This window comes from Alosa alosa, chromosome 7 (assembly GCF_017589495.1).
Source record: "Alosa alosa isolate M-15738 ecotype Scorff River chromosome 7, AALO_Geno_1.1, whole genome shotgun sequence".
Lineage (NCBI taxonomy): Eukaryota > Metazoa > Chordata > Actinopteri > Clupeiformes > Clupeidae > Alosa > Alosa alosa.
The window spans coordinates 22,556,070-22,570,470 of record NC_063195.1 but is presented as its reverse complement, the minus strand read 5'-3'; the positions used below and the strand labels follow the sequence as shown (position 1 = coordinate 22,570,470).

The following is a 14,401-nucleotide window of genomic DNA, read 5'->3' as shown; positions in this document are numbered from 1 at the left end:
TACGACCAGAAGGCATAACGTTACGCACTAGAAAATGTGAAAAAGTAGTAATCAAAACCACGCCAGATGAAGACATACATTCCTCCAGCCATAGGCCTACTACTGCACCAAATACAGCTGCAAGGCTCATCTACTACGGTTCGACTTGGAAAAATAGGTTAAATGCTAAACATTGATCGACTAGCCTACGAGCTGAAATTTGGTAATAATGCTACACAAATTCGGGGTTTCTCCCCCAAGGGCATTTTTAGAATTCTGGCAGCTAATTGGACGTTTTTCACACAATTTTAGACAGAAACTTTAAGCTGAAAACAGGCAAGCTGCCCGCATCTGGCTCATCCAAACCACACACTGCAGGCGTGAAACAAACACTAACATCCCAGATAGCAAGAGGCTGGCAGACCACCGTCGGTCCATTGGGGGCATAGCTGGCGGTCCGCTGGCATTTTGCTCATCGGTTCTCTGGCGGTCCACTGGTGGGTTGCAGACAAATTGCCCAATATTTTGCCGCTATTGGTCTAAAATCTTTTTCATTTGTTCAGTTATACTCCATGTATCATTTTATTAACTTTTCTTAATATTCATGACAAGTTAAATTTAAAGAGATGCTGGTCCAACAGCGAACCACAAGTGGCACACCACCAGCGGTCCGCTATCTGCCAATCTGATTTTGCTATCTGGGATGGAACTTGGACATTACAATAAATGAGGATACCCATAAATAAATCTGCACTGATAAGAGGTTTAATTGACAAAAATCAATGTCGTTTGTGTAGTCTATCATTTTGAAACTACAACAAAGTATTTCTAAGCAGTCCATCGGTGGTTCTCAAAGCTGCTGTAACCTAGCCTACTGGTTGTGCTTTGGGGTGCGAGTGGCACTCTCACGTCCTGTCTTACCTGCTGATCCAGTAATAGATATATTCGCCTTTAGCTTCGTCTCGCCAAAATGTGTGTCTTATTTATAGCATGTAAGTCTTGTCTGCATTAAATTGTAATCTATACCAGGCACAAATGTGCTTGCTCTATGCGTAAAGCCACTAAATTATGTGTGTGCTTACTGCGCTAAACTCAAAACTTAATTTAGTGTCTCTACCTCTCAAAAGTTTAGACATAAGCAGATTTCATGTTTATGGGTTGTTGAAGTGTGGACTAACTGCTCAATTGCGTTCGAGAAACCGCTAACACGTTAGCTAAAAATGACATCTCGACATGACGAATAGCCTAGTCTTGATGTTATGAAATGTTTCGACGTGATAGCTCGACCTCACTCACTGACCATGTCAGTGTAGAGCTGATGGCAGGCGGCATTTGTGCAGACACCGTTTTTGACGTGATTTAACATTTTGATCGAATGGGTTGCACAAATCTGCATATGATTTGGGAAGTGAGGCCTGCGTTTGTAACGTGATATAAAATAATATTTTGACTGTGCCCAGGGCCCCTTACTGGTCCTGTGCCCTGTGTTAATCTGGCCCTGCAGGGGCCACCACAAGTTCAATGATATCTTTCAGAACCATAAGCAGCTCCCATGCTGGTTCATCACACAGTATTTTTGTTCCAATAATGAGTGGCAACAGCCTTATCAGGGCCCAGTTCTCGTGAGCATTACCCCCTACTGTCCTACCTGTCCTGTATTACCTGAGGACTGTTCGTTTTATCACTGTTTCTAAATGGAAAATGCCCAATGCCGTTATTGAGCTCATTTAGAGTGATATACCGCTTCTTAATAAAACAAGAGTGAGGCACAGTGCTAGTTCAACTGGTACAACCCCTTCAAATAAGTTGTGTGACAGATCAGGGGGATAACCACGAGTGCAATGAAAGTGTGACAAGTTTTCTGTCAACACACAGGCCTTTTTAATGCCAAAGCAGTTGGTTTATTGAGGGTCCTCCGTAACAGTCTGTACATGCAGGGCATAGTTCACCTCTGTTCTACGTGGCAAGACACCTAACCTGACTTCCTTTCCTTGAATTCCTTGTGATTAGCCACACAGTACCGGCAAATGTAACCTGCTGGAAAAACTTTCAACTAAAGCCCTCCTTACACTGACAGATTTTTGAAAGACTACAGTCTCAGACCCTCTTACATCTAAAGACAAGTAATAGAGTTTTAAGTATCAGATTATGTTTTTGCAATGACTAGGGATCTTGCAGGGTCACTATTTACAAAACTGCAACTAGATTCCTTTAAATTATTAACCATCGTGCAATAGATAAACAGAAACTGAAATGATAGCCTACTAAACTTAAAGTCATATTTTCGTGTTTCTGCAGCATTGTTTCATTCGTGACATCCCGAACCAATATAGAGTTGTTCTGTCACGTGGAAGAGCCAACTAATGATGTATAGAGATTGTCTGCTACGACACAAAGTATTGCACCCTTAATGTACAAAGTATTGCACCCTTTTCCGTATACTGTTACTGTAAACACCATGCTGTTCCAAAAGACTGTCTCTTAGAAGGGCCATGGCATAACCAAACCGTTTGATGTCATTGACTTTACATATAATAGCTAGATTAATAGCTGCAATTGATGATCTCAGTTGAGGATGCAAGTTGGCCAAAACCCAATACACTGCAGTAATTTTGTGTTTTTTCTCGGATGTACCAAGAGGAATACACACTTCAAAATCATCAATGTAAAGAATTAACGACAAATTTAGTCTCACTTCCCTCATAAAAAAAACATTTCCTTATCAATTAATGATTCAAAAGAAGACTAGACACTTGATTTCTCTTTGAACAAATGTTGTAAATTGCTGTCTATCACCTGCTTTAATATTTTCAACAGAGGCACATACTGTACTGGTAACTTCTCTTTTGACTCACATCCAAACTATATTGTACAGGATCTACAACATCCAAATGATTAATTATCTTTGATGCATCTGGAAGCTAGTCATTGCTGCCAATGCATGAACTGTCACTATTACTGAGTCAGTGGCTCAGCAGGCAGACACCTCTTCAGGCCTATGGTACGCCCCGCGGCACTGGGGAGTGCGTGAGGAGAATTGTGTGATTTGTACGGCATGAGTCACGTTTTTAAGTCGACCAAAATTTAAGACCGCGCGTCATGTTGACGTGTAGACTGCATATGTGTGAAACGGAACTGCTGTAAACATGCGCCTCCAGTAGGTGGAACACATATAATCTGAACACTTAAAACGCAGCAAACCAATGCAGAAGAAGACTTGTTTGATTATGGTTACCATAACGATGATACAAAAGTCTAGCATGTCAGAGAAGGCTATGATAGGCTACATGATCTTGTAATGTGCCCTATCTCCCCACCAAGACGCAGGCAATCATTCGGGGTTCTGTTCTGATTTGGGGCTATTTATTGGCTACATTTTGGTACCCCACCTGCCCCTTTGTGCATGATGCATGTGGTTGAAACATTTCCTAATCTCAGTTATAAGCTACACCAGGCACGTAACTGAAGCGTTCCGTTCGCGTTTTCGCACTTTCGTGTTTTGTTTCTTAAGGGGAGCATTTAATGCCTGAAATATCTGATTTTGTTGACCACACTCGGAGGTTAGTGCTGGCCTGGTGGGTCACCTATTTACGCTGTTTCAACGGCACATGAACAGTAAGACCGAAAATTCTCGTCATGAAATTAAAATTCCACTGGAGCTCTAAGCGGATGTGTACACGCAGCCTTACAACAATGTTCACAGCTCTTCAAGTCATGGTAAAATGTAATTTTTGGTACATAGCTAATTTAGATACACCTATGGTGTGGGTGCTTGTGTTAATCAGCTGTCTTGGTTTGTATTGAAATTTATATTGAGTGACACATACACGCAAGGCGGCGGAAATACGGGACCGACGGTAATAGGGGGAGTTCCGATAGGCCTACTAAAAATTACATTTTATTTCAATTTCATTTACACACAATGTCCTGAATTGGCATCTTGCAGAGCCAATGCATGATCTGAAACACGTGTTTCAACACTGCATTTCGGTCGTTGCTTTTACCTTACCATTACCTTACGCATGCCAGTTATGTATCCACCAGCTGCCTGCCTGCAGCCTACTTCTAAAACTCCAAAGCTGCTTGCTGTCAGATTTGGTTCCGAGGGAACAAGTTCAGTGTATCAACAACACTCAATAACAGTTTATGTGATGTGTTAATCAATTAAATTCCCAACAATTTCACAACAGCTAGTTCTGGAGTAGGCCATTCAACTAGCCCGCTTGCTTACGATGAGACTCAGGCTGCGCAGTTGGCACCCGCTTCCTTATTTGGGTTTTGGGTTGCCAGGTTTTAGCCTATAACAAAACAGTTGAAATTGAAACTAAGTGATCGTGTATGTGTAGGGTGTATTTCATACACAACCTGGCAAACTGAATGGATCAATGATTTTAAAATGAAGTTTGATGGCCATGCAAATTACGGGAGTTTTCCGGGAGAAATAACAAAACAGGAGGGTGCTGGGAGATGACCTTGAAATAAGGGAGAAACCCGGGAATAATGGGAGTGTTGACAGGTATGCATTATACACACGTTTGCAACAATCGCTAGCGTTTCGTTAGCCTACAGTACCTCTGTGCTGTGGATGCAGGATGTAAACTGATCCTGCTTCTCGCGATGTCTGAGACTTTGTGAGACTGAAGGTCGGCAGGTATGATACACTGAACTTGCAAGTGGGATATTCTTCCGGCAGTAGGGCGGACGAGAGAGTCTTCATTCGCCCTTTAATGAGTCATTTAACCATATATCGACTTATGAAGATGATTAATTAACACGAAAACGTTGCCTGGTGTCCCTTTAACAATTCACACTTCTGAAACCCAATTGCGGCACGGCTGTCTTGAACGCAAAACAGACGGTGGCGGCACTTAAATTCAACTAAAATGTAACAGTGAACAATCAAATACCCACCCCCCCAACATGGTAAATTAAGTTCTAAATCATAGGAATCCAGGAATCAAAGGAAGTGTTCGACCTAGGCTATAGTCTGTTGAGATACCTCTCCAAACGCAGAAAGAAAGCGCAATCATGGCATCAAAAATTAACACGTTAAGGAAAACGTTAAGGAAAAAGTAACGTCCTGCTGCACTGGTTCTCATGCTTGCATTTGAACATTCATGGTTCATGTTCATATTTTTGTATTAGTGTTACCCTGTTGTACCATCTGTGTACTATTGCTTATATATTTAACATGGGGAAATATGTTTTTGGCTTCTGAAATAACATTGCATGTATGGGGACGTCAGCCATACTTAAGAAAGGCAATCCATATCTATCTTAGTATTCATGATTTCAATGTTTTGATGACACTTTGGATGTTTTGATGACACATTCATCACCAAACCTGTTAGGGCTGATCCCTTTGGCTTAATATTTACACCAACAACACAAGAGAAGCCAGTGTATGAGGAGTGTAACTTGGAAATCTGTTGGTCAGTTGTTACTTGTTCAGTTTAGAGAAAGTGACACTTGCTGCAGAAATAGATGTGGAAAACAAGAATAAAATGTCGGGAAAACATCTCAACCAACAAGGTAAATTACATAATCAATGTTGTAACAATGTAATATGTTTAACTGGCTATTAATGATGTGAGATAGAAAGATAAAGGTACATAGACTATGAGAAAGCAGCACATTATGACTTTGTATTCATAACAAGGGTTTATGTAAAAAGAAAGTGTGTCAATGTTCTATAACTGAAAAGGTATAATAATTCATTCATATTTTGTTTTCATGTAATTCGACTACTTTCACGACTGTGGTGTTTTCCTGCATTTTATGTACAAATCTGATGTTGTTGTCGTGTATCTACAAAATACTGCAATATACAATGATAGGTTACAGTATCTTCGGATTTTCCTCTTTATTTGCTAAGCGAGGTACACTGTAGATATAATGCATAGCAGTGCATATTTCCCATGATATTTTCTGACCATATCTTAGAACACTAGTCATAATGAAATTGTTATAGTTAGAAAGTCCAAAATACTCAGTTGATAATTTATTGCACATAATTCCAAATAATTTTTCATCACCCTTCTCTTCTTCAGATCTTCAACTGGTGGTCTTAGGTCCAATTGAGTCAGCAAAGACATCTGTAATAACCACTGTGCTTGGTCAGAGGACAGAGTATGAGTCAGGAAAAAAGACGGGTGACTGTGTGAAGAGAGAGGGGCAGGTTGGTGGCAGAAAACTCACCTTCATTGATACCCCAGGCTGGGTGGGGTATTTTCCCTCAACTGACACAGCAGAGGTTATCAAGCATAAGATTGTGCTGAGCGTGTATATGTGTCGACCAGGACCTCATGCCTTCATTCTGGTAGTTGGCACTAATACCCCATTTACTGAGAAGAACAGGAGGTCTATAGAGGAGCACTTGGGACTCTTTGGGGACAAAGTTTGGGATCACACAATAGTGGTATTCGCTAGAGGAGAACCTCTGGAGAGTAAAAGCATAGAACAGCACATTGAGAGTGAGGGGGAGGCTCTGAAGTGGGTGGTAGAGAAATGTGGGAACAGGTGTCACATGTTTTACACGGACAGTACAGAAGGTTGTAATGAAGTGAGAGAGCTACTGGAACAAATTGATATTCTTGCAAAGGCTAGAAACAGCTTTTTTAAGCTTGATGAGAAAATATTGAGGGAAGTTGAAGAGAAGAGGAACAATCATCGGGAGAGAGCAAAGATGAGACAGCAGAAGGTTATGGACGAAAGAGAAATGTTATGTAAATACGGTAAGCTTAATTGTATGAAGCAAAACTATGTATTAAGAATGGTCTTATGCCCCATTCTGATCTCATCTCTATGTCTTACATAAATGCAACAGTATATGAAAAGCAAACACAGAAAGCTGTGTGGGTTTGTGATTCCTTGATGATGAAATGATCTACCAACTGCTGTCAAAACATTGTGTCCCTGTCCATATTCAACAATCTCTCTTTTAACCTCTTCCAAGAGCACCTGTTTTCCAACACCTTTAATACTCTATCTTGTCTTAACTAGTATTGTGCACTTCTACACCTGATCTATGCACTTGGTCAAATTAGGTGGAATTAGTACTTAGTGAAAGGTCTACTGATTTATTGAAGCATTGGTTTTCTTCAATTGTAAATTGTTTTGGATTCAAATGAGCTCATGGGCTTGTTTTCTCAAATCTGCTCATTCAGGGGTTATACCATCTCTATAAGAACTTAGGATTCTTCTATTGGGGTGGTTGATCTCGGGAAAAACATCTGCAAAGGATACAATTCTGGGCCAGGATTGTGTAAACAAAAGTAGAACTTATCAATCTGAAAGACAGTCTGGTGAAGTTGCTGGAAGACGAGTGTCTGTGGTAGCATCGCATAGCCATGCAGTTTAAGTTCACCCAGTTTATATACAAAATTTTGACAGTGCAATACTGCAGTTGCATATATATATATACTGTGCATTAGTTTTGAACATTTGCAAAAACACCACCGTACCATAAAATCCAATATAAATGTAAAGAAGTGCACAATAACTAAATCCAACATACTTAAACACACACACACTCTAAAAAATGCTGGGTTATTTTCTCAACCCAAACGCTGAGTTGAAACTGTTGGGTCATTGTGTGGGGTTGTTTTTACTCATGTTGGGTTATTTTCTGTAACCCAGCTTGTTGGGTTGATAGTTTAGGACAGCACCCCTCCTCTCACCCACCTGACGTGAGCACACTACCCAGCCCCAGGGTAACTTTAACACAGCTGCATAATTATTTGAGAGTTCGGGAGAAATTGATATTCTTTCAACCGTCCATGCAGTCCAGCAGCTCAACATGCAGTGGAAATCAGGCGATTTCGGAAGGTATGTATCTGCTTTTAACTTTTTTTTTAATTATTATTATTCAGACGGATTTTAAAAGTCCACCCAGGGATACCCTTCGTGGTATGAATGGATATTTTGCCTGCCAATTTCGTTCAGCCTCAAGTAGGTTAAGAATTGTGTCATTCAAACCAGCTAACGTTAGCTAAGATTAACTTACAATTACTGCTCATGTTAATGTTAAATCTACACAAAGACAGACTCTTAAAAACAGTTCTTTGTTCACTGGGTATGAACTGCTGAACAGAAACAAAACAAACTTTTACAACAAACTAAAATTAGCATACCAACAGCTGGCTAGGTTAATGTTAGCAGACGGTTGGTATGCTAACGTTAATTAAATGCTTCGTGGTAGTGCAGCATGTGTGTCAGCTAAGTAGTCTCTTCACACGTACGGTAATCATCATGGCAAACAACATATTAATTCATTCAGGGTAGCTTCATATTATAGCCATGTAACTTACTGGGCGGTTTTTGGTGGCAACATGAACGTTACAGACAACTTGGATTTAACTAACTGAATGTGTTAACATGAGCTAGCTTGCTAACGGTAAACCCAGAGATCCTTGATTCAGGCCCGTCGCTAGAAGCAAGCAAACCAAGCAATTGCTTGGGGCCCCGAGCTGGCCAGGGGCCCCAAGACAACGACTGGTTAAAAATAAAATGCAACGAAAACTGTGAGCGCCCCTTTGATAGTCAATGCAGTAAACACTGTTACCGGCAATACCCTCTCAGTAGTCGCTGACAGCAGCCAGCCAGCCAGGTTTGTGGTCTCTGCTGCTGCCGCGAAAATATAAAACAGGCAGTCATGATGAAGCGGTGTTATGCGTCCGGAAGCCAGAAGAGAAAGGAATAGGATGACAAGAAAAAACAAGATAGTGGTAAGTGATAAATTACACTGGATAAAATAGCTCTACTTGTCTTGTACAAATGGTGTAATGTCGCAGCAGGAAGGCTAGCCTAGCAAAAATATGTTATGTTAACTACCTGCCTGACGGCCCATGCTGCTTGTAACAAACTAGAACAGTTAGCGCAACTTTTTTTTTTTTTTTTTCGAACGGACGGAATATGGTTACATACTGTAATATGTTTATTAACAGGATAAGGAAGACGCAGATCTGTTCCAGAATCACTGTTTATCATATTTAATGACATAACATTGCTATAGCTTTGTAATAGGTTTTGATGAAAGTGGCATAGCTTCTCTGCTATACTAACTATTCGACCGTGATAATCTATTTACCAAATGGGGGTTAGGAAAACCACACGATAAATTCCGTGCATCAAAGCAGACTGGAACATTCATGTCTAGTAGTATTCATGCACGCCAGCAGTTTACCGTCTTTAAAGCATCAGGTGCGTCTGTCTAATTCTCAAACAGCAGAATGCTTAAATGCTATGTTAAGCTACCCAGCAGGTTGGGTATGATTCTAACCCAAAACGCTGGGTTATATCAACACAACGTTAGTTAAATTGGCACAATAGACTGGGGAAAGGTAACCAATGTGCTGGGTTATAACTATATAAGTGTTGAGTAAAATTTACACAGTATATTGGGTATAGATTCAACCCAAACCACTGGGTTATATCAACAGAACTGCTAGTTTAAAATGACCAGTTGTCAGGTTTTCTAAACCCAGTATTTGGGTTGCATTGAGAGAAAATGGGCAACAAATAGCCATGCAAATAAAACAGTTCGACATAATTATTTATTTGACATAATTATTTATTTACTTTATTTTTGAATGGATAGCCTACTCTAAAAGCAGCATCAGCATGTGATAAGTTACTTCCATGACAGCTAGATTCCACGGTCCATTTGGGGGTCAGCCCTGTCAATCAAAGAAAGAAAAAGAGTGAATTAATCAATGCTATTAACAGACCTTTATATCAAGACTTTCATGAACCATTATCAGTGAATGATGTTGACAAACATAAAAAATACGGAGAGAAAATATTAGCGCAACACACTCGGAAACGATGACCACCTCATGGAGTCGTTTAACAGCAGACTCACAAACGTTAACATTAGTGGCAGTGATAGTTCTAGAAGAGAGGGTTAAAGCGGAGCTAGTAATTAAGGATCTCTGGGTTTACTGTTAGCAAGCTAGCTCATGTTAGCACATTCAGTTAGTTAAATCCAAGTTGTCTGTAACGTTCATGTTGCCACCAAAAACCGCCCAGTAAGTTACATGGCTATAATATGAAGCTACCCTGAATTAATTAATATGTTGTTTGCCATGATGATTACCGTACGTGTGAAGAGACTACTTAGCTGACACACATGCTGCACTACCACGAAGCATTTAATTAACGTTAGCATACCAACTGTCTGCTAACGTTAACCTAGCCAGCTGTTGGTATGCTAATTTTAGTTTGTTGTAAAAGTTTGTTTTGTTTCTGTTCAGCAGTTCATACCCAGTGAACAAAGAACTATGTTTTTAAGAGTCTGTCTTTGTGTAGATTTAACATTAACATGAGCAGTAATTGTAAGTTAATCTTAGCTAACGTTAGCTGGCTTGAATGACACAATTCTTAACCTACTTGAGGCTGAACGAAATTGGCAGGCAGAATATCCATTCATATCACGAAGGGTATCCCTGGGTGGACTTTTAAAAATCCGTCTGAATAATAATAATTAAAAAAAAAAGTTAAAAGCAGATACATACCTTCCGAAATCGCCTGATTTCCACTGCATGTTGAGCTGCTGGACTGCATGGACGATTGAAAGAATATCAATTTCTCCCGAACTCTCAAATAATTATGCAGCTGTGTTAAAGTTACCCTGGTGCTGGGTAGTGTGCTCACGTCAGGTGGGTGAGAGGAGGGGCGCTGTCCTAAACTATCAACCCAACAAGCTGGGTTACAGAAAATAACCCAAAATGAGTAAAATCAACCCCACACAATGACCCAACAGTTTCAACTCAGCATTTGGATTGAGAAAATAATCCAGCATTTTTTAGAGTGTGTGTGTATTTAAGTATGTTGGATTTAGTTATTGTGCACTTTTTTACATTTATATTGGATTTTATGGTACGGTGGCGTTTTTGCAAATGTTCAAAACTAATGCACAGTATATATATATATATATATATATATATATATATATATATATATATATATATATATATATGCAACTATGTTGTAATTATATAAACTGTGGATGAACTTAAACTGTATGGCTATGCGGTGGTTCCTGTAGGCTTTGTGTGTTGTGTGTGTGTGTGGGGGGCCTCCATGTCCATTTTGCTTTGGGCCCCCAAATTCCTTGAAAAGGCCCTGACTAGTATTGTGCACTTCTACACCTGATCTATGCACTTGGTCAAATTAGGTGGAATTAGTACTTAGTGAAAGGTCTACTGGTTTATTGAAGCTTTGGTGTTCTTCAATTGTAAATTGTTTTGGATTCAAATGAGCTAATTGCCTTGTATTTTCAAATCTGCTCATTCAGGGGTTATACCATCACTATCAGAACTTAGGATTCTTCTATTGGGGTGGTTGATCTCGGGAAAAACATCTGCAAAGGATACAATTCTGGGCCAAGTGGATCGTGTAAACAAAAAAAGAACATATCAGTCTGAGAGAACATCTGGAGAAGTTTCTGGAAGACAAGTCTCTGTTGTGGATACCCCTGGTTGGTGGAAGTACTTACCTGCCAAATGCACTCCAGAATGGATGAAGACAGAGTTACAGAGAGGGCTGACGCTTGATTCCAAAGCTCCCCATGCCATTCTTCTAGCTGTTCCAGCAGACACAACCTTCCATGAAGAACAAAGGAAGAATATTGAAGACAACATGAAGATGTTTGGTGAGCAGGTCTGGAAGCACACCATGGTGCTGTTCACATGTGGAGATCGGCTTGAGGACACAAGCATTGAGGAGCACATTGAGAGTGAAGGACAGCCATTACAGTGGCTTGTGGAGAAATGTGGAAACAGATATCACATCCTGAGTTGGAATGACAAAGAAGAGGAAGTCATGGAGCTGCTGAAGAAGATTGAGGAAATGATGGCCAGTCTCTGTTTGTTTAGGCCGGAACCTGAATCACAAACATGTATTGATAAAAAGACCACTGAAGATCTGATAGAAGTGCCAAATGAGATGGTGCATTTCTTAGACCAGAAATGGCAGAAAATGGATAGAGAATTAGAGGAGAAGATTGTGACCATCTGTGGTGAAACAACTTCAAAGCTGAAAGGAAGTATGGATGCTGTTTTAGACTGTGAGTCTTGGTCTTGATTTCTTCCTCCCCATCAATGTACCTAAGATTAACATACTGTAACTGCTGTTGCTCTAATATTGTTTACACAATATTAACTCATATTATCATAAGCAACAATACAATAATAATTAAAATGCACATGCAATAAATATGGCTATTATTCTGTAATCAGTCAATGGCAGTACTTCTGAGGATACTTTGGAAGAAATCAACTCAGGAAAGTGTATCAGTCCCCTGAGCCCACCTGAGTCTAAATCCTCCATCAGGAAATCTGGCATTATTAATGCTACTATAGGTATTACACTCACCTTTAACATGTTTTACTTTTTACTTCTGGCCTCTACTAATAATCATACTTATAATCACATGTAAAAACGTTCTCTTTTTAAATTCTTTCTTTTGAGATGTACATGCACAAAGAACAATTATTGTGGGGTTGGTAAGATACTATCTTTTACGTTTACTCTAAAATGTCTTATTGTTGGTAATGTCAGATGCAGTGTTTCTTTCCAAAGTAAAAGGACCTTAGGTCATTAGCTAAATGCTTGTTCTTAATGCCTAAATTAAATTCAGTTGTTACAGACAATAAATGCTGGCATGACAATTAATAAATGGAAAATGATACGCATGTCACCAAATAGGGCATGAAGACCAAGAGCAGACCCATGAGAACCATGCAGGTCAGATGGAGAGAATGAAAGAGATGTTGGAGAGGGAGTGGGGGAGAAGAGAAGCGAGCGTCACACAGAGATTTCAGCGTCAGATATCAGCGCTAAAAGAATCTGGTAAGATTACACAGACATTTCACAGAATGGCTTGTACTAAGTATATATATATATATATATATACTTTTTTAGATCCTGTGAGGGAAATTTGGTCTCTGCATTTAACCCAATCGGTGAATTAGTGAAACACAAACAGCACACAGTGAACACACAGTGAGATGAAGCACACACTAATCCCGGCGCAGTGAGCTGCCTGCTTCAACGGCGGTGCTCGGGGAGCAGTGAGGGGTTAGGTGCCTTGCTCAAGGGCACTTCAGCTGCGGCCCACTGGTCGGGGCTCGAACCGGCAACCCTCCGGTTACAAGTCCAGAGTGCTAACCAGTGGGCCACGGCTGCCCACAATGGTAGTACCACTGTACTACCATTTTTAAAAATTTTTGATCATTCAAACATAGGGTTATTGTCCTGCAAGCTGTGAACATTGTAAATTAGAGAACAACAGTTTCAAGGCATGGCTACTGTTTTGACATGTTATAATTATTGCAGGCAGTACTTATTCATGTATGTTCGAATCCCCCCAGGGTCTGAGGCTGATGTGCATGACCTTGACCGATCATTTAAAAAGGTCGTCTGGTGGGTGCAGCGTGAATCGTCAGGAATTGCCTCTGATGTAGACGCGGAGGAAATGGGTTGAATCTAATAAATTTCATTTTTTTGTATAATGAACTATCCTATTATTCTTTGTTCTTCTATTATTATTCTTTATTCCCATGCACAATCATTTAATCTATTTAAGTATTAGGATATGGTGGTGGATTTTAGAAGGAACCCCATCAACCAGTCTCCATAAAGGGGGAGGACACTGAGGCAGTGCACGCCTATAAATATCTGGAAGTCCTCTTAGATGATAAGTTGGACTGGTGACACCCTTTATTGGAAGTGGCAGAGCTGCCTATTCTTTCTGTGGACACTGAGGTATTTTGTTGTGTGTGGTGGAGATGCTGGACATGTTGTATAACACCGTGGTGGTCAGCTTGACCCACAGGCACGCCAAGGGACTGGACAGTTAAAAAAGCTGGCTCAGTGCTGGGCAGGAGACTGGACCCCCTAAGAACTGTGGTGGAGAGGGGCACATTGAACAGTCTGTATACTATAATGGACAACAGCAGACACCCTCTCCACAGCCTCCTTGAACAACAGCTCTGCTCGCTGTGCTGCAGAACAGAACGTTTCAGGAGATATTTTGTTCCCACCTCCTTCATTTCAGTCACACATACCTGTACACCCACGTACACATCACTTCTGCCACAACTTTACTGGACTGTGCTGTGAAATGGTCCATTTTAATTATTTTTTATCTCTATTTAGGCACTTAACTTATTTATTCTGTCTTTTTTAATACCACTGTATGTCTGATGTTAGTGGAAGTGTGGTTGGTCTATCTATCTATCTATCTATTTATCTGATGTTTTATGTATACCATAGTATGGTTTGTATATTGTGATATTGTGATCTGACATAATATGGACAAATCATTAGCCAAATTGTAATGCATAAAATTGAACCCTAAATATAAAATGTTCTTAGTTTGTTTTCCCATTTTGCATTAAACACAAATGTATGATTGTGA

General features: G+C 40.1%; 1 protein-coding gene across 1 annotated transcript; it reads left to right on the top strand.

Moving 5' to 3' along the window:
- The first annotated feature begins 5,430 nt into the window (after positions 1 to 5,430).
- On the top strand, positions 5,431 to 13,493 carry LOC125297828. The gene is made up of 6 exons (XM_048248328.1): positions 5,431 to 5,511; positions 6,030 to 6,713; positions 11,276 to 12,046; positions 12,219 to 12,341; positions 12,688 to 12,831; positions 13,353 to 13,493. The coding sequence occupies exons 1-6, from the start codon at positions 5,484 to 5,486 to the stop codon at positions 13,463 to 13,465; spliced, it is 1,863 nt and encodes a 620-aa protein (XP_048104285.1). The 5' UTR covers positions 5,431 to 5,483; the 3' UTR covers positions 13,466 to 13,493.
- The last annotated feature ends 908 nt before the right edge of the window (positions 13,494 to 14,401 follow it).

Bases quoted from the DNA above. Each gene is read 5' to 3' on its own strand.
- LOC125297828 (XM_048248328.1), top strand. From the start codon at position 5,484: ATGTCGGGAAAACATCTCAACCAACAAG. The intron at 5,512-6,029 runs GTAAATTACATA...TCTCTTCTTCAG, and splicing joins AAAACATCTCAACCAACAAG to ATCTTCAACTGGTGGTCTTA. The intron at 12,342-12,687 runs GTATTACACTCA...GTCACCAAATAG, and splicing joins CATTATTAATGCTACTATAG to GGCATGAAGACCAAGAGCAG.